Below are 20,510 nucleotides of genomic sequence, written 5' to 3'. Positions count from 1 at the left end.
TCAATGTATTGCCTGCAGGAAACACATCTTAAACTTGCAGACAAGAGTAAACTATGAATAAAAACTTGGTGCTGCTACTGCTGCTGCTGCACTTCTAGATCAAAGTAGTTTCTTGGGTCAAGAGGGTTCACTGCACAGGGATTTCAGGGTCTCAAAGGTGCTTGACTCATAGCTCTTGCTGGTAGTGAAACTCCTCCTGCTCCTCAGTGGGCTCATTTTATACTCAGCAGGATAGAATTCAGAATGAAACCAGCTAAAATTACCCACAAGAGACCCCTTATCAGTGTCTCCCTCTCCCCACCCCAACCTCCTTATCCAGACCCATACAGGAAAAGCTTGCTTCATGGGAGTGACAGAGACTTTGTCTGGAAGAGCCACGCTAAATAGTCCTAAATAGTAATAATTTATGAATTATGAAGGGTTCATGAGGGAGTGGGGAATGGGCAGGGAGGGGAAAACGAGGAGCCGATATTAAGGGTCCAAGTAGAGGCAAAAGTTTTGAGAATGATGATGGCAACAAAAGTACATATATGCTTGACACAATGGATGGATGGATGGATTGTGATCAGAATTGCATGTGCCCCCAATAAAATGATTTTTTAATGCAAAAAAATCCCCCAAACAAAATAAATAGATAGATAGATAGATAGAGAGTCCTCTGCCCTGCAGGTACATTATATTTTGAACCACAAGATTTCTCCCAATATCAGAATGCAAGTTCTAAGAAATCAGGCCAAATAGCATTCACTGTATGACTCAACATCCAGGAAATCCCCTTTCTGTTCCTCTAGTCATGGAGTTTGAATTTTGGTTTCAGTTTCCTTTCAAAGGGTTCATCACTCCTCCCTTTCCTTACTTCCCATTCTATTCAGATGTCCAATGTCAAGTTAAAAACAAAAAGGTCCAGAAATTCCCGTGATTTGGTAAGAAGAGGTAAAAGAGAAAGCACATAAATTCAGGGACAGGAGTTAGAACTTCTGCTCAGTTCTCATCCAAGCAGCTTTGCTTGACGACAAACAGGGCTCTGCTCTCAGTTACACTTAAGGTAAGATTGGGGACATGGTTCGCAAGGGTGATTTCATTGTGAAGCATTCTATCCAGGATGAAGGCAGGCAGCTGAGCCTGCTGTGGAAAATCACTTTTTTGTTTTAAAGTTGTGGTGTCGCCAGTCAGTCAGCAGGATTCTACAATGCCAGTTACTTTTGTTTAATGCTGAATTAGACATGTGTGTATGGAAACGAAGTTGAGGCACGGAACTGCCTTTAGAACTATGCATTTCCTTTTTGTTCCTTATGACCCATCTGGGAAGATAATCACTACTTGCTACTTGTGTCCTTGATAGAATCTTATTACCGTATACACTCTTGTATAAACCGAGTTCTTCAGTACACTTTTAATGCAGTTTTTGTGGCAAAATTAGGTGCCTGGGCTGATATTCAAGTTGGCTTATACTCGAGTATATATGGTAACTGGGTTCAAACTGCAGCCTGAAAGTCTCTACTGGGACAATGGCTGTGTTACTTGTATGAGAAAGAACAATAATGAGAAGCATGGAATTAACATGCTACCAGTGTTGGGGGGGGGGGCTGGTGGAGAGTGATGACGCATTGAGCTGCTTACCACAAGGGCAGCAATTGTGGTGACGGAGAAAGACTGGCTCTCTGCTCCCATACAGTCACGGTCCCAGAAACGCACAGTACAGTCCTGTTCTGTGCCCCAGGGTCCTGTGAGTCAGAATGGACTAGGCGGCAGTGAGTTCGGTTTCTAGTGAGTGTTGGGAGTCTTGTGGTGAGTGGGGCATCTTGGGTGTGGCAGGTAAGTTCTCTGCTGCTAGCTGAAAGGCTGATGGTTTGACCCCACTCAGAGGGGTCCCCCAAGACAGACTGGACAATCTGATTATAAGACCCGGGCTTTGAAGGACCTGCTGGAGCAGGGCCCCCTTACACTGTGGAAACCCGCAGGAGACGACGGTGAAGAGGTTTCATGGAAATACCTCTGTTTATAGTCATAGGGCCTCATTGTGTCCAGCAAAATCTGTTTCCATTTCCACCCCCTCCCTGGCCCCTGTTGTGTTGTACCCTCTTTGTCTACTGGTGTCCTGCTCTGCCCGCCTGCCACTCAGTAAGTGACTCATTTCCACTGTGGTTGCCTGACTTGACCCTGATTCTGTTCGTTTTCCTTAGGCATTAGAATTCTGTCGTCCGTTCAATGTCTGCACCATGACACACGTTTCAGGGTATTTCTCCCTTGATTTCCATCTAGCTCCTTTAGCAGTCTTTCCTTCTTCCAAACTCAAACCACAACCAACACAAAGCAAAGCAAATCACAACTAAACACAAAAGACTATAGTTTGCCTGAAATGTCTTCTCGTGGAGAACGCTAACTCCTGGGCATTTTCTCTTAAGTTGCTTACTATTTTCTGTGTTTGCATATTTTTTCGAAACAAAACTCGCTCCTAAATGAGCTATATAAATGTATTCTTATTTTATTTTAAATAGTGACTTTCACTTTTTACTGACTTGCTGTCCCTCATTTAAAGCTAGCATTTTAAATGAGAGCACCTTCAATTTTATGTCCAAATAATTATTTTGTAACTCCTCTCTCTCTTCTTCCTCCTGCTCCACCTTCCTCTCGCTCTCCCGGCCTCTTTTAGAAAATGGATTTAACATGTTTAGTGAAGTGTCAGATCTCACAAAGCTAGCCAGCTGCAGGGCTACGATTAGAAATCATGTCTGCTTTCTTGCAGAGCCCAGACCTGTGCTCCTTTTTTGGCAACTCAATCCGTTCTGACACTGCCTACGTTTATTAAAGGAGACCGGACTTTACCAGCACTGAGAGATGCATACGAGAGCACACAGCACCCAAGGAGTAATAGGTAGCAGAGCCCCTGGTGAACCTGCATGCGGTTTTATAGCTTGGGCTTAAAGAGCAATAAAAACATTATCCAGATAACATGCAGGGACAAGGCACAAAATAAAATTATTAACGGAGATAAGCAGTTACTAGGGTTAGACATAAGGAGGCTTGATACCTCAAACAAGTGAGTTTCCTCTCTCAATAATGACAATCATCTCCAAGCATGAGAGTTTGCGTGCCTCAATCTCTGCACACAGATGTGGTTTGTGCATCTTTTGTTTCTCTAGCTAATGGATATAGAACATCTCTGCCAGGCCCCGTGTTTCCTATCTAAGAATTATTTGGGTTCCTGGTACAAGCAAATCAAGCAACTAGAACTTTATAAATATAGACCCAAACCAATATCATTGCCATCGAATGGGTGCAAGCTCACAGCGACCCTGCCTAACAGGAGAGGACTATGCCTGTGAGTTTCTGAGACTGCAGCTCTTTCAGGCAGCAGAAAGCCCCTGTTCTCCCCTGGAGGGGCTGTTGGTTTCCAGGTGCCGACCTTGTGGACTGCAGCCCAATTCCTCACCCTAAGGCCAAGGGCTCCTATAAATCTAAGGCACCAATATTGCTTAGGGAGTGGCGTGAAATATGGAGCAAGATGTGGTCCTCCAGTCATTGGAATCACTGTGGAATCTGCTCCTTCAGGATTAGCCAGAGCTGGAGTCCCCATGTCTCGGTGGTTTGTCTTATGGGGTCCAGCTCCTATCATGCACCTCCATGCAGTTTCTGGTTGGATGCATCTGTCTCCTGCATGGGACTGGTGCCAGGGGGAGGATGGGGCGGTGGGGGGTCTGGGGGTCTTTCTTAGCTAAGTGAAAGGAGGGAAGAATGGCGCCTCCTAGTGGTTAGGTGCTGTTGAATGAGTCCTTGCAGTTGGAAAAGTAAAGAAAGAAAGGAGCCATCCAAAGGCATTGGTTTCTGCAGGCTGCTCTTAGAGAGGCGGGTATCCAGCCCTTGGATCTCAGGTAAAGCTTTCAGGTAAAGGAAGAGTCAGAGGATGGCTTTGGAGCTTCTGTAGTTGATATTTTCCTCTAGAGCCTGAAAATACTTTGTCAGGGACTCATCAGAGTACCTGAAGTAACACCCACAACTTAGAAAATCAGTGGTTAGGCAGGATTAAACAAAGCATTCTCACTCATGTCCTCATACACAACATGACCATTTTTTAACATTTGGCTGAAGAAAGCCACATCAGGAAGTATGTTTAATGCTTTTTTAAAAGCATATCTCTAAGAAGAAAGCAACCGTGATGTGTTCGGTCAGCGGTTCTCATCCTGTGTGTCATAACCCCTTTGGGAGAACAATGACCCTGTCACAGGGATCGCCGATGGACTGCAGTACCAAAATTACAGTTACCGAGGAGCAGTGAAACTAATGTTATGGCTGGGGTCACCCCAGCATCAGGAACTTTATTAAAGGATCACGGCATTATGAAGGTTGCGAACCACTGTGTTAGATAATACCTGTCTGGGTTTTCCACTTGTGTTTCTCGTACCTGCCAGTATTTCATGTAACGCAATTGGAGTGCATGTCGTCCTAAAAAAGAGAAAAGCAAATTAAAATGGAGGTCAGAGCAATAAGCATGGAGTAAGAAATAACCGTTATACAGCATCCTTCTAGTGATTCAGTAAAAAGTAAGAAACTAAAACAGGCCGGAACCAATGGAGAGTCAGAGTCAAACCAGCAGTACGAGGTGAGACGCAGGACACAGGCTTCCCTGGCTCAGCAAATATTGAGGACCTGGTGGGGTAGCCCATTAGAGACTTGGAAAGAGCTTTAAGACCTATTCTTCTGAGAAACTCTCTGCTATCAGGTAAAAAAACATATTTTATTCAGAACTGGACGGTAGCTGGGAATAGTATGACATCAGCTTTAAGGAGTAACAGGCTTTGTTCTGCGTCAACACTGGCATTTCAGTCCATCCAATGTCTGGGATCAGTTGTGAGGACCGCACAGGACGGAGCACTTTCCCTCTGTTGTGCTGAGAATCCGGTGACCAGATTTTAACATTGGGGGGTGGGGTGGTTCTTGACTAAAAATTTGGTCTATATGGAGCAACAAAAATTTTCATAGAATGCAAAATAGTATTGTAATATATTTTTTTAATTTCCACATAAGTACATTTACAAATACAATACATTAAAATTATGAATAGTATTATTTTATTCTTTGGCATATTTCTCATTTGAGTGAATTTTTTTAGTCAATTGCTGTCAGTGTGTAAAAGGTCATGAAGTTTTCCCCAAGAATTTGTTAAATTATATTTCACACATAAAATGACTTCCTATGTCTGAAAACGTAATTGTGATTTTTCTGATATCCACTCTTTATTTACCGTAGAAAAAACGGGTTCAGTCGCAGCATTAGTTCCTGGTAAGGACAGCGCGCATTCCACAATTTTTAATGCATTATTGTATGGAACATTGTTTGTTTCAAAATGATGAAATATTTCTAACCATTTATTCTGTATTGTGATTTTTGCTGATGCCCAAGATTTAACCTTTTCAATATATTTTTTAATAATGATACCTCATTAAAAAGATCATTTTCGGAAATATTTACTATATGGGAAATTTTGAGTAATACGATTGAATGATTTTTGCTCTTCATCCCAATTAAGTTATTGTTGTAATGTAATCCAATGAAAATGTTCAATATCATTGTAATGTACCGTCCGCTCTTCTAAATTATCTGTGCAGTTACTATAGAACTTTTTAACGTGATGCATGATAGCCACACGATTTATTGCACCTTGTTCTTCTAGCTGACTTATAGTATTACGTATAGTTACACGGAAGAAAATTATTTTGTAACCACTCTTGACACTGAATTTTTAAATTACTAACTTCATTTACGACTTCAATTACCAAAATGTTGTCACCTTTTTTATAGCATTTTGAAAAAGAGCTGCTTGATTGTGTACAAACTCTAGCCAATTTTTTGAAGATTCTTTATCAAAAAACTCTTCTAAAATTCTAGGATATTTATCCTGTGATAGAAAGTAGGATTTCAAAGGTTCGTATACTTACAAAATTCTCTTGACAGCTGGCAAAAGAGCTAACCAGCACGTTTTACTGTACCCAAGTATTTTCTGATATTTGACTTCCGCAGTTTCACAAAATTCTTTAAGCATTTCAATGCCATAGTGTATATATAGAAATAAGAATATATTTTAATAACAATATTTTCCACATCTACGGGCAACAAATCAGCAGCTGTTTGAATGGTGTTGTGTGTATGTGTACTGCACAGCCAACACCAATAATGTTTTTATTAAGGTTTTTTGTTAATTTATAAAAAATATTATTTGTACCTCTTCTCGCTTTTCCTCCAAAATTTGCATTTTAGTTGTCTGCACAATATTCAATCGTTTTATGATTTAAATTGTTTTTTCCAAAATATTAATAATGGAACTGAAAATTATTTCAGAATTTTTACTGGGCACAGAAAAGAAATCTAAAATTCTATATTTTATTCCAGTTTCCGAATCAAAAAAATCTAATAATGGTTGAAAATAACTTTATATGCTTATGATTAGATGTGTCAGAATATATGGATATATAAAATTATTTTTTCTGGATTTTTGTTTAATTCTGAAAATGCATATTGGGAAAGCACATTACGCACAATTGCCTCGGACTTTGTTCTAGCACAGGCAAATTTTTTGTTGATTAACTTTTTGAGAACTTGTGATGTATAGTCCATAGATCTGAAGGAATGACTTTGATTAATAGCACAAAAAGACATAAGTCATTCTGCTAATGCTAATTTCTTTTCTTCATCTCCATAAGCTGTTTTGTGAAAAAATTCCTGTATTTTCGAGGAAGATGTTGCAGTATTTACATATCTTTTATGTTTATGTGTCTCCAGGTGCTTTGCAATATCATTCATGGCGCCGTGCGAAATAGAAAATTCACCAATACATTTCTCACATTTTACCACGTAATCGCTTTTGGTTTTTTTAATAAAAGGAAATTGACTTCTTAGATCATCGTTGAGTTTGCATCCTCTTTTCTTACTCATTATGTTAAAAATCTAAAAAAATCATTTAAAATTATATTGTAAATTATTATATACATATTGCTTAAAAACACAGCAGGTAGGCACATAATTACATGAACATATTTTATTGTTAGTTTATAAATTAAATTAATTTTATTATTTAAATTATTTTAAAATTTTTAAATTTTAATCCTATATATTTTTCTAAATAATAACAATACTAACTTGTATTATTTTTTTCTCTGAATTTGCTGTAATGTAAGTCGTCAGTGTCACTTTCAAGGCCGGTGCTAGAGTTTTTGCCGCCGCTATAAAATATAAATAATACGAGTACTGTCTGCTAAATACAAGAAAATTTATGTATTTATGAAATAAATAAATAAATTACTTACCTAAATTCTCTGAAAAGCTGATTTGTTGCCCTCACTTGTTTAACTAGCACTAGCACGCAGTACGGTGTGTATGGTCTGAGAGACAATTCCAAACTGTTTTCGTCATTGCCAATGCCAAAAAATGCCATTGTTCATTAAGGCCAAACAATGGTGGTCGAATTCTAACAACTAATCAACAATGCGAATATGATAAGCAGTTCTCGATCATCCGTTTTCAATCATTTTTGTTATTATTAAAGTTTAACATTATAAAATTTACAAAAATAATATAAATCTCCTATCCTGGCGAAATAGCCACATGGCACCCGAAAACTGTACATTCCCTTCCCGTTCTCCCGCCGTTCCCTTGCTTGTCGTGCATTCCTTCCAAAAATCGGGACTTTTGTAAAACGCCGCCGGACGCGGGACAAATTGTTCAAAATCAGGGCTGTTGCGCCAAAAGCAGGACTTCTGGTCACCTTAGATAGGGTCGCAATAGGTCGGAACCCACTTGATGGCAGCTATCAACAACCATAACAACAAGATTCTCATCTTTGCAGCTACAGTAACGTTCCTGGACATGGCCCCAGGGGTTCACATGCCAGACCCAGTGTGCCTCATTGAGAACATTGATGAGCAACTGGTCGTTAATCAGGACGCACTGGAGATCCTGTCTGCCATTCAGCAGCCTCTGGTGGTGGTGGCTATCGTGGGCCTGTACCGCACAGGAAAATCCTACCTGATGAACAAGCTGGCTGGGACCAATCAGGGTAAGTGCGCCCAGCGAAGATCTGCTGTACTTCTCTCTTCATTCGTGCTGAAAAGTGTCCAGTGCCCTTGCCGTGTTCCCATTTGTCTAGTTGTCATTGAGATCTCGACTGGTTGCAGTTTCCACGGTCTCCTCGGGCTACTTTCTCCACAGACTCTCTCCGGGACCCGCCCCCGTTGTTCTGAGCCCCCTGCTACATCCCCACTCTCTCCTGCAGGCTTCTCCGTTGGCTCCACTGTGCAGTCTCACACCAAGGGCATCTGGATGTGGTGTGTGTCTCCCCGAGAGGCGCCCGACCACACCTTCGTTCTGCTGGACACCGAGGGCTTGGGCGATGTAGAGAAGGTAAGGGAGGGGTGAACAACCCCGTTGCTGACCATTCTTTGCACAGGCAGTTTTCACCCAAATTTGGACTTCCATTTCACCGGAGCAAACCTTTTCTTTCTCCTGTTTTAAATAGTCCAAGTAGGAATCCTGAAGCAAGAAAAAAATATTTATAAGCCAGAACCATGACTAGGGGCTTCGACCCAGGTGTTGAATTAGGCAATGAGCCAGATGTGGAGAGCAGGTATCAAGAGGCTCCACGTGCACAGGGCAGTGACTGGCGAGAAGCTGGAGATCTGAGTCAGATCAACTTGACTCCAATCTTCCAGACAGATAACACAGAGAAAACATGCCTTAGCACAGAGCCCAAGGCTCCTCCATCTTTTTAGGGGGAAGAGGGGTTTCTCCAACACATAATTTGAGATACTTGGGCTATTTCTGAGTGTGTGCTGATGAGCACACCGAGATCACTGGGGTAAAGGGCAGGGAGACTTGAATGGTAGCACTTACAGATGCCTTTCTACCACCTTCACGACAGACTTCCCGTTGGGAAGAAAAGTGCACAGTCACCTCTTATGAAGTAATAGAGCGGGCTCCAATTCTTACCTGGAGCTGTCCCTCCACGTTGCTACTTCTTTTTGTAAATTTCAGTTTGCTAACAGCGTTCAGAGATGGTCAACTTCAAAACGAATGTTTCCTCATTTGTAAAGCTCGCTTCACAGTGCTACTTTGAGTATTATAGAAAATCCCTGTTGTGAGTTGCTTGTTTAAAAAAATAGATTCTAAATGAGTGGTTCTCAACCTTCCTAACGCCACGACCCTTAGATAGAATTCCTCCTGTTGTGGTAACCTCCCCAACCATAAAATTATTTTCGTGGGTACTACATAACCATAATTTTGTTATTGATATAATTCAGGCGACGCCTGTGAAAGGGTTGTTCAACCTCCAAAGGGTCCCGCCCCACAAGTTAAGAACCGCTGCTGTTGTACATGACCTCCATATCAGGTTGAAATCAACTCAGTGGCAACCACCCCACCTCCAAGATTGTGCTTATAGGTCCAAGTTGTTTTACATAAAGATTATGCAAACACTACTTTTAAGAACGTTGGTTATCCCACTACTTTGACTCCCCATTTGGTAAATATACAGCAATAGCTACCATGGGGGTGATGAGTACACAACATATTGTTCTGTATAAAATGATCAATTCTGATGAAAGCAGAAAGTTCTCATTTGCCTAATGATCATTGTTGTAGGTCTCTTGTTTGCTACATGAAAATCGCAGGTCTATTTCAATGACCACTCTTCTGAGATGCCATGAGGTAAGACTTACAACTGTTCTGACTTCCAGGTGGACGAGGCGCATGATTACAAGATCTTTGCCCTGGCCTTGCTACTGAGCAGCACCTTCGTGTACAACACCAAGTACCAAATCGACCAGCATGCTGTTGACCTACTGCAGTATCTTTTTTGGTTTAGGACAGCACACGGCCAGAGAGAATCCAGCATTAGCTGCTCTATGTCTGCCATCACTGCAAGGGAAGCCTAAGCTGCAAGCATGTTCACTATTCAAATTGCACAGAAACGCTCTGCTTCTTTACTGAAGAGAGGATGTGCTGCTTCTGATTCAAGGGGACAACACGGGACCACTTTGCTAAGATTAAGAACCCCAACACCAAACAGACTTGCATTTTTAACATGTAGGTGAACTGGAATGGACAGCTGGGGTGGAAATCATTCAAGGTCAAAACCCAGGAATGGGAGTCTTTCAGGAGCCTGGTGTAGGGAACTGCATGGTGGGCAATAGTGTGACTCACAATAGTAGGGGTGACGTCAGTCACCATCATTGCTATTTCTGGCTCTGCTCAACACCCACCAGCAACATATTTGGCTGTCATGCAATACACAAGCTGCCCTTGCTTTCCTAGAGCGAGCTTACATTTGCAGGAGACTAGCACCTGTCATTTACGCCATCCCAGTTAGCACTGCAGTTTACTCAAATCTTACATATGGGCTGGCCCAGAGTCCTTTCCCGGACATGAGTAAACAAGCTAAACCAGTTCACAGGTCGGGGAGTTAAGGTTCAGAGATACGTAGAATGAAGCATGAGCTCAGATCCTGCCGTATTTCCAGCAGTTATCCTTAATGGCATGTCAGCAATGTTACAGAAGTCACAAATCTGCTCCTGGCAAGATGCTCTTCTGATCTTGCTGAGGGTGAAGACGCGGCTAACTTGGAGAGTTTCTTCCCAGAATTAGTGTGGATCGTGCGAGATTTTTACCTACAGCTGGAAGCAGATGGGCAACTCCTCACAGCAGATGAGTACCTGGAGAATTCACTAAGGCCAAAGCAAGGTACGAGTTTTGAAAAAGGAAAAAATCATCTAGAAAAGGAAGTGCTAACTTCTTTTGCTTAGAAACCAGTAACTAACCGCTATCAAATTAATCAGGGCTCATTATCTCTGTATGGGTTTCTAAATGAATGGTTTCCTGTATGTAATCATCTGTCAAGCTTAATAAACACAAACCACTGGGGAAAATCCAGCTGTAGTCATTCAGCCAATTCCAACCCTAGCAACCTATATGTGGTTAGCAGCCCCTAAGCACACTGAAATAAATAAATAGCATTAATTGAGAGTCAACAAATATATCCAGCATTACTTTGCATTACTCTTAGATTCCTGGAGCACTTAAAATTTTTTTCTTTTTCCTTGATAATTTACTTTCTATCTTTTTGCTCAAAATTTATGAAGCTCTATTGAAATACATAACAACAGGTAAAAGAAATATTTATTGAAGGGAATAGATGAAAATTATCATGAGCATTATCCTAAACAAATTTTATTTCCCTTGACCAGATACAGGTGGAGGAGCTCACAAGTTCAACTTGCCTCGTTTATGCATTCAAAAGTTCTTTCCTAAAAAGAAATGCTTTCTCTTTGACTTGCCCAGTCATCGTGAGCTCTCCCAACTCAAGACTCTGCCTGATCAGGAGCTGGAGCCTGAGTTTGTCCAAACAGTCTCAGAATTCTGTTCTTATATCTTCAACCATTCTAAGCTCAAGACTCTTCCAGGAGACATCAAGGTCAATGGACCTTGTGAGTATTTTTAAGTTGATTGTCCTTCCATCCAGCATGATGAATATGGAACACTGTCATGAGATTCTCCTTCCATGGTTGACAAAAGCACACGCAATTACCATTGAGCATAAACTTAGCAAATACTATAATATTTTAAAGTTTAAGTGGGCATCAAAAAAGTTTCTAGTACTTTCTTAATTATGCTTCCATAGGAGGGTAAAATAGGAAGCCAACCCAAAGAAGGACATACCTGGTCCACTGTGGACGCACAGCATGTGCTTTGAAAGCATTTGTTCCACAAAGATGTTGGGTGTTAAGTTTGTCTCTGACTGTGCTAAGGACAAAGTATCAAATAGTTGTTAATCAATACAACCTTACAGAAACCAAGGCCCAAACTGTCTAAAATGCTAAAGGATGTCTGAACAGACTTTTTTTTATTTAATCAATTTATTAGGGACTCTTGTAACATTCCATAGATCAAATGTATGAAACATATTTTTACATGTGTTGCCATCTTCATTTCCAAAACATTTTCAACTTGTGTCCTTGGTATAAGCTCCTCTTTTTCCCTTTATTCCCCCACTTCATGAATCTTTATCAATTGTATATTGCTATTTTTTCCTATGTCACACTGTCCATTGTTCCCTTTCACCCACATTTCTGTTATTTGTCCCCTTTGGAGTGGGGGTGGGCTATATATCCAACCTTCTGATGGAATCTCCCTTTCCCACTTCCTCCCTTCATGATATCCCTACTCCCACTGCTGTTCCTGAGGGGTTTATCTGTCCTGAATTCCATGTGTGGAGAGCTCTTACCTGTACCAATATATGTTCTCCGGTCTAGCAGGATTTGTGAGATGGAAACAGTCATGGTGGGGAGGATGCATTCAGGAACTAGAGGAATGATTCTCTGGTACTATTCTACACCGTGATGAATCATCCCTTCCTTTTAACCCTTCTGTGGGGAGATATCCAATTGTCTACAGATGGGCTTTGGGTCTTCCTATAACCCTTCTCGCTTGTACTGATGAACACAACTTAGGATTGTGTCTAAGGTCCTGTGCCATAGACCTTGGTAAGGTGTTTCTGTGAGACTGAAGGAAGTTGAATGTAACGAATGTTATGTCAAAGACAAGGAAGGAAAACATGGAAGTTTCAAAAAAAATGGAGGAGATCTGGTATAACTTGCTCATTTTGTATCTATTCATGGAGGGTAACACTCGTGCATACTCACCATAGTGAAGTAAGAAACAAAAGGGTGTATAAAGAGAATTGAAATCAGAGGAAGATGATAAGCCAGGAAAGAGTGAAGGGGCTACAGGCCTAATGGCATTCTAATGAAATGAAACCCATTTTGTGTAAATAATCACCTCTCATTTCTCCATTGGTGATGGCTGATATATGGCAATGACATGATTACCTTGCGTGGTCCCCCACCCAACCCCTTTTTTTCCTGTGAACATAGATCCTTTTTAAAGAATGCTTGGTCAGGTGTTTTGATGACAGAGATTCTGAAAGGAACTTACCTGGGGTAGCTGGGCACTGTGCACAATACTAAGAAAGTTCAGAGAATGCCTTGTTAGATGTGTGTACTCAGAACAATCCACTATAGAACACACCTTCTCTCCCTGAAAATAGAATAAGCATCTTTCTCCCCCATGAAGGTCTGGAGAGCCTGGTGCTGACTTATGTCAACGCCATCAACAGTGGGAATCTGCCCTGTATGGAGAACTCAGTCCTGGCCTTGGCCCAGATAGAGAACACGGCTGCAGTGCAAAAAGCCATTGCCCACTATGACGAGCAGATGGGCCAGAAGGCGCAGCTGCCCACAGAGACCCTCCAGGAGCTGCTGGACCTGCACAGGGCCGTGGAGAGGGAGGCCATCGCGGTCTTCATGAAGAGCTCCTTCAAGGATGTGGACCAAAAGTTCCAGAAGGAACTAGAGGTAAGTCTTGTTATTGGTCGAATTCAGGGGTTGGGAAGCTGTGGCTTGAAGGCTACAAACAGCCCTTTCAGTACATACATGTGACTCAGAAGTACAATTGAAAAATGTTCAAGGGTCCTATTCAGATTATGGTCACTTAACTCGTTTGTGAAAAACATACATTCGACTCTAAATTATTTTTTTTAATTTGGTGGGAGACAGAATTTGTTCTTCCTTCTCACAACTTTGCTGACCCCTGCTCTAATTCCTGGACGCTAGTTAGCAGAGACAACATGTTACTATGAATGGGGAAAAGCACAGAGACTTCCTTAAAAAAAATCAATTCTTACTGAATAAGAAAGTAACTGTATGGCCAAGCAGTCATTTTTATTGGGATGGGGAAAATCACTTCTCTGGACTCTGTGCATTGTGAAGATTGCATGTGTGTATAATTCACTTTTATCTTGATATTCCCACTGGTCTAATTGCTTGAAATTATGTTAAACTTTTAGAAATTGTATTTCTTAAGTGTTGTTCCTCATTTTTACTGAGTTCACAAAGTGTTAGAGGTGTCTTCTGAAAATGAAGTACAATTCCAGGCAAATGGTAAGAAATGGATGTCTTCCCAAACCAGAGCAACCCAGTCATCCATCCCACACTACTTCAATGCTAGCCCCCTCCTTTGACATCCCGAGTCTGTATAACAGTAAAAGCAAGCATATTCCCATGGACTAGCTTGTATTTAAAAGGACAAGAGACTAGGCCACTGTGTTCTGTTGGTCACAGCTAGAGGAGAAGTGACCAGGAAGGGGTTTGAGATGTCTAACTCTAGAGAATACCTGGATTCTATTGAGCATCTCTTCCACAGAGGCAGCTGTGCTGCTGCTGTCTCCTCCTGATGTGTCTTTGTTCCTTGCAGACCCAGCTGGAAGCAAAGCAGGAGGGCTTTTGTCAGCAGAACCTGCAAGCATCATCGGAACGCTGTGCAGCTCTGCTGCGGGAGATTTTTGGTCCCCTGGAAGAAGAAGTGAATCAGGGGGTCTATTCTAAGCCAGGGGGGCACTGCCGCTACATTCAGAAGATAGAAAGTCTGAAAAACACTTACTATCAGAAGCCCCAAAAGGGAATACAGGTATTCCTACTTCATCTATTCATTCTGAAAGCCTTCTGGGGAGTGAGAAACAGACTAAAAATTCAGGGAGAACCTGAGAAAAGACACAGAGACTGCCCACAGTTAAGGTTTCTGTCTCCGTCTAGAGCAGTGTTCTCAACCTGTGGGTCGTGACCCTTTGGGGGTTGAACATCACAGGTGTTGCCTAAGTCCATCAGAAAAAGCAGAGACATTCCACAATTTATAATTGCTTTTGCTTTGTGATTAATCACTATGCTTTAAATATGTACAATTAGTAACAAAAATATATCCTGCATATCAGATATTTATATTGTGATTCATAAGAGTAGAAAAATTAGAGTTAGAAAGTAGCAATGTACGTAATTTGAGGGTGGGGGGTCACCACCATATGAGGAACTGTATGGAAGGGTCGTGGCGTGAGGAAGGGTCCTGAGGTTAGGCGCACTTTCACTCAGTAAGCAGATAGAAAACTACATGGTTACGTATAATGTTCCTGAGGCATGCTTTTGATTTAATGATAGATAACGATGAAATTAAATGGAAATGTCAGCAAAATCACCAAAGTTTTATTGCAGCGTCTAGTAGAGCAGATTCTTTTTCCTTGCACAGGATAGAAATCTAACTATGAAAAGTAACTTAAGCAGGGGAAAAAAGTCATTTTATGCTCACAAAAATTGAAAGCAAGAAGCTTTAAGTTAGCTTCAGGTACAGCTATATTGGGGAGTTTATACAATATCATCAGTTCCATTTTGTATGTACTACCCCCATCCAACTGCACTTTCAAAATTTGTTCTTTTGCCTCCTTATTGACTTAATTTCCATTGAAACCCACCCGCATGATAGAAAACACAGCACCCACAGCTCTGAGCTCAGCGAGTCCGTGGGGCCTGGGTTACAGGATTTGGGCCCTTGATCCCCTTCCCCACCCACCCAGCCATATCTGTCCTTTAACACTCAGACTGCAGTAGCTCCAGCTGGTCAGCCAGTTCTTTGTATCTGGTCACTGTGTATCTGCTTGGCCAGCCTGCGACAATCCACAGCCCTGTGAGAGGAGAGGGGACGGAGCGCTCCAGCAGGGCAGAGGAGCACTGTCAGGGAGGGAGCTCGTGCAAGAACTCAGACAGGAAGGTGTGCACATGTGCAACCACTACTTGCAACTCTAAGTGCATGTCGTTTGGCATTCCTAGGCTGAAGAGACTCTGCAGAAATATTTGATGTCCAAGGAGTCTGTGAGCGACACAATTCTACAGAGTGACCTGATGCTCACAGCAAAGGAAAAGGAGTTGGAAGGTGAGAAGAAGGCAGCTACATCAGACATTACTTTACAAACAAACAAATGCTGCAATGACTTAGCCTGTTCTTTCTGGGATCATCTCAGTTCAGGGACCATGTTGATCACATGCGATCCACATATGGGATCAGATATGTAAAAAGGATCCCAAGGAATTTTCTCCATAATCAGAGTGTGAAGCAGAAGAAAAGGGCACTGGAATCTCAGAGACGTTTGTGTTTGTCCTTCGTCCACAGAGGCCCGTGTGAAAGCCGCAGCTGCTCAGGCGGAGGCACGAAGACAGGAGGAGATTCAGAGACAGCATCAGCTCAGAATGGAGGAGATGGAGAGAAACCACCAGAACCAACTGAGACAGATGGAGCAGGACAGAATTAACAGGCTGGCCCAGCAGCAGAGGGAACAGGAGCAGGAGCAGCAGCGGAGAATGCAGGTGTGCGGCGAGGGTAGCACCTTCAACTTGTAGTCGTCTTTCTGTACTGATGAGTACATATAGCAATGACACGGGAAGCGGGACCACATGCTAGTGTGACCCAGAGTAAGGATTCTGGAGAGTAGATCGCCAGGTCTGCCTTCAATTTCCACCGATGACTGATTTACAAATCACTTCTAACTGCTAAGTCGCATAGTTATCTGTTCTGTATTATAAGAGGATAACAATATCTATTTTATGGGATTGTTTTGATAATTGAGTTAATATCTGATTTTGAAATGGAACAGTGCCTAGAAAAGAGCAGGAGATGCACCATATACACTCGTGTATAAGCCGAGGGTTTCAGCACATTTTTATGCTGAAAAAAAGCCCCTTGGCTTAAACTTGAGTGAAGGCCACTTACCTGTTCTCCAGTGCAGAGTGTGTGTCCTCTAATCTCTCCCGCTCATCTGCGGGCACCTGCAGCGTCTGTAGGTGCTCCGACGACTGCTGATATCACTGCTCTTCTTTTCTCCCGCACCTGGCACCCTCTGTGTTGTCCACGCTGTACTGGGCACGAACCTGCCCGCTTCTGTGCGCTAGTACCTGGGCGTACCGCATGCTTGTCGGATGAATATCCGATGTGGCTGGTTTTCTCCTCCCTGTATTCTCTAGGGCTCTTACCAATGATATAACCTTTACAGTCTTACCTGTGCTTGTTCACGCCCCCTTGCTCCACCAGGCGTTGCTAGATGCTAGTACCATTATATCTCTGGTCTTGGATATACAGTACGCTTACTTTCAGTACTTAGTCTGCTATTTTATTGTTCTCATTAACCCCTGTCTGGACCCTGTGTTGACTATGCTTGCATAGAGTAGCTTGTGTGAAGTCCCACAATACATGGGGTACAGTGTGTACACACTGTGTTCATGTTGTGTTAGCCCATCCCATACATATGCGGTAACTGTGCATATACGGTAACACAGCACATGCACTAACACAGTGCGCACACAATGTAGCGTGTATATTATGAACCCTAACACAGGCTGCTCTGTGCCAGCAGTCATGTCATCACATGTGGAATGTCATCAGCCTGCGTTAGGCCTCAAACTGTACCAGCTGCGTTGTGTGCCTGCGGTAAAGCAGTGCACGTAGTCATGCAGTGCCTGCAGTAACACAGCGCGGAGAGTTGTTGATACCACATTGTTTTTGTTGACCCTCTTGTCCACTTACAGAGCTAGTTTACTGTTTTCCTTTGAAATAAATATTCAAAAGCATTTAACCTACGGATGCCTCAATTAATGTAATCTCATTGGTATCTATTTTAATTTCTAAATTTACCAGTAGCTGCTGCATTTCCCACCCGAGGCTTAAACTCGAGTCAATACATTTCCCCAGTTTTGTGGTAAAATTAGATGCCTTGGCTGATATTCGGGTCGGCTACTACTCGAGCATATACGGTAATTTGCTAAATAAAAGAGAAGGACATTTCTAACCGGCAATACTCAGTCTTTGGTGTTAACTTCTCAATTGCCGTGAGTAATCTTTTGCTTTAGCCATCGATTACTGTACTAATTAACTTCACATTCCGTTTCTTTGACGCTGACTTTGACACGATCATCTCTGGATATAAATTTACTTTGCTGATTTTATTTAATCAATTAATGTTATTTCTTAGTAAACAAGTATTTTAGTCGATCAAGAATTGTACACATATTTTACCTGCTTTGCCTTCATCTACTCTATTCATTGTGTAGCAGAACCACGATGTTACCATTTATCAGATGAGAAAAAGTGAAAAGCCAGAGATAACTAAATGCCAACATGCTGCAGCCAGTCTATCAGGTTATCAAACTGCCTTGACCCCTTCTAGTGGGTCTGCTGTGTTTCCCTTCCCTCTGGGACAACGGTCACCTTCTTCTTCTCCCTGGGTGACCTGGCTGCTACTTCGAAGACAGTTTTAAGATTGCAGCTCTGCTCTAAAGGCAACTGGAATCCGTAAGCTCCTGACTGTTTCCTTCTCCTTTTCTCCCCCAAATATGAGACAGATACCCCCATTTAAGGCTCAGACACGCCACCTGATTCTGGATGACTCCTTGTTGCTGAACCCTTTCCCTCATAGAAATACGCTAGACAGTCATCTGTGTAGCAGAGGCTTGAAGGCAAGTGGTAATTCAGTTTCCCCAAGAAGAGTGTTTAGAACAAGGCAGGAAGGAACCTCTGGATGGAATCAAGGCGCACTGACACTTCAGAGGCTAGCAGGTGGGCACGTTTCTGTAGCAGAGAAAGAGGTACAAGGTGGATGACTACAAAGGAGCACATCCAAGGATGGGAGGTAAGGGAAGATGAAGGCAAGAGAGGGATGCAGGACTGTCTAATACTGTGGATGGATTTAACATAAGGAGAAGTCAAAGATTTGATTTTTATAACAAAATAAGTAATGAGAAATCAATTTATGTGACCATACTCTGCATTAAGTTATAAATTCTTCCTCTATTGCTGTTTAGGAAGAAGCCCAAAGGATCAGACAGATGCTTGAAGCCCAAACTGCAAGGTCTCATAAAGGGATCCGGCGTTTTCGGAAATATACTAAATACTTCAAATGAGTGCATCCTACTGTAAAGAGCTAACTACCAGCGTGTCCTTTTATGTTCACTCTCACTGAGGGCAAAGCCGGCCAGAGAAATGATAGCTCTTGGGACAATTTCCAGTTAAATAAGTTTCATAATGAATATGTAGAACATTCGTATTGACTTCAGAAGAATGGTGTGGTACGTAGTAACATGTACATCTCAAAAGTTCAGTAGTTAACACTATGCTTTCTGAAGTGGATTATAACTTGCATATGAGCTGACGTTTCATCACTGCCTTATTTTAAGGTGCTCTGAGACTTGTCTCTTCCACTCACACGCCACCCTTCTAGTTTTCAGCGTCTCTTCAGAAGCGTGCACGTTACCTAGGGGTGTTAACCTTCAGGGGCAACGAGTTAGTTAAAAGGTCTCTTCAATCCAATGTCTTTGACTCTTACCAAACCACCCTGTCATGCATGGATCTGGGTAAGAAGGTGGGGCTTCTGACAGGATCTGCCTGTGTGTAAGTGCTAACAAGTTTCATTTTGAGTGCCATCCTGTTGAGTATCACATGAGCCCTCTGTGAAGGAAGAGGGGGGACTCTCACTATGATCAAGAGCCAGGGCGAGAGTGCATCTTCTGGATCCCCAGATGCCTGTGCAGTGAGCCTCATCGATCCAGAAACAGCTTTCACATCTGAGGATGGCAGAGGAGCAGCAGCAGTAGAACCAGGAGCTAGAGTGTGAGACCCAGAATGGTGGATTTCATCTGCAGAGCAAATAAACCCGGTTGCTGTTGTGGTTTCGGCTGGCTTCTGGAACAGGATGCCTCTGAGGACTTGATTGGGGAACAGGTCGGCTGATCCATGAAGGTGGAGCTGAGTCCTTTCAAGCTGCGCTTTACTGGGGTCGGGTGCCTCTGTGCATGTAATCCAAGGAGCTGGGTTTGATGCTGCAGTGGTGCTTGAGCTGAATGCTTTCGGATTGACACTTACAGAGGAGTGGCATGCCCTTTGGGCATTTATTAGCAGCCCTGAAGGAACTTTGTAAAATGTCCTGACTGAACATCTGTATCCTGATTATTCCTCATCTGCATTATAACCTGTTAACTTCCTTAATAAATCTTTTTAATCATGAATATTGTTTGTGAGTTCTCTGTGGACATTGTGATGAATCATTGAACTCAGTAACTGAAAGTATAGAAAGTGTTGTGTGTGATAGAATATAACCACCTAATTAAGTCAAATGACACTTGACCAATATCTTCTGTCAAGTGGTCATGCATTGAATGCTAGCAGATAGTGGTGTTAACAGTCATGGAAGTTAACCTAGCTAGATCCTTAGTTAGGACAATGTACAGTTATGAATTATATGGAGGTTGCTCAGTCTTGAATGTGATACAACCCTGTCAGTAGAAAATTTACATGGATTAAGCTGACAACAAATAACCTCATAATGAAAGCCATATCCATGGGCAGCCAGTGGAGGGGCCTGAGTGCTTGGCCCCCATACCAGCTATGTGGACAACTGCCTCTCCCGCCCAGAAGAATTTACTTTAGAGGACAGCATTGAAGCTGCAGCTAGGGGAGAGGGACATGTGTGATCAGAGCATATGGGTGCAAATGAATAGGGAGGAAGAGAGAATGGAGCACATCCTGGCCCACCATGGTGTCTGTAAAAAGCAAAAGTGACTTAGCTACTCATATACACGCATACCAGTCTTTCCAAAAAG

At 42.3% G+C, this 20,510-nt stretch overlaps 1 protein-coding gene across 1 annotated transcript; it reads left to right on the top strand.

Moving 5' to 3' along the window:
* The first annotated feature begins 861 nt into the window (after positions 1-861).
* On the top strand, positions 862-19,895 carry LOC142456835 (guanylate-binding protein 5-like). Its single transcript, XM_075558132.1, has 11 exons — positions 862-1,045; positions 7,841-8,050; positions 8,267-8,394; positions 9,726-9,835; positions 10,532-10,728; positions 11,232-11,471; positions 13,117-13,397; positions 14,296-14,508; positions 15,696-15,798; positions 16,036-16,229; positions 18,717-19,895. Exons 2-11 carry the CDS (start codon positions 7,861-7,863, stop codon positions 18,813-18,815), a joined length of 1,755 nt encoding a protein of 584 aa, XP_075414247.1. The 5' UTR covers positions 862-1,045; positions 7,841-7,860; the 3' UTR covers positions 18,816-19,895.
* Positions 19,896-20,510: the final 615 nt, after the last annotated feature.

Source organism: Tenrec ecaudatus, chromosome 1 (assembly GCF_050624435.1).
Source record: "Tenrec ecaudatus isolate mTenEca1 chromosome 1, mTenEca1.hap1, whole genome shotgun sequence".
In the NCBI taxonomy this organism is placed as follows: Eukaryota; Metazoa; Chordata; class Mammalia; order Afrosoricida; family Tenrecidae; genus Tenrec; species Tenrec ecaudatus.
This window is presented reverse-complemented; position numbering and strand designations above follow the sequence as displayed.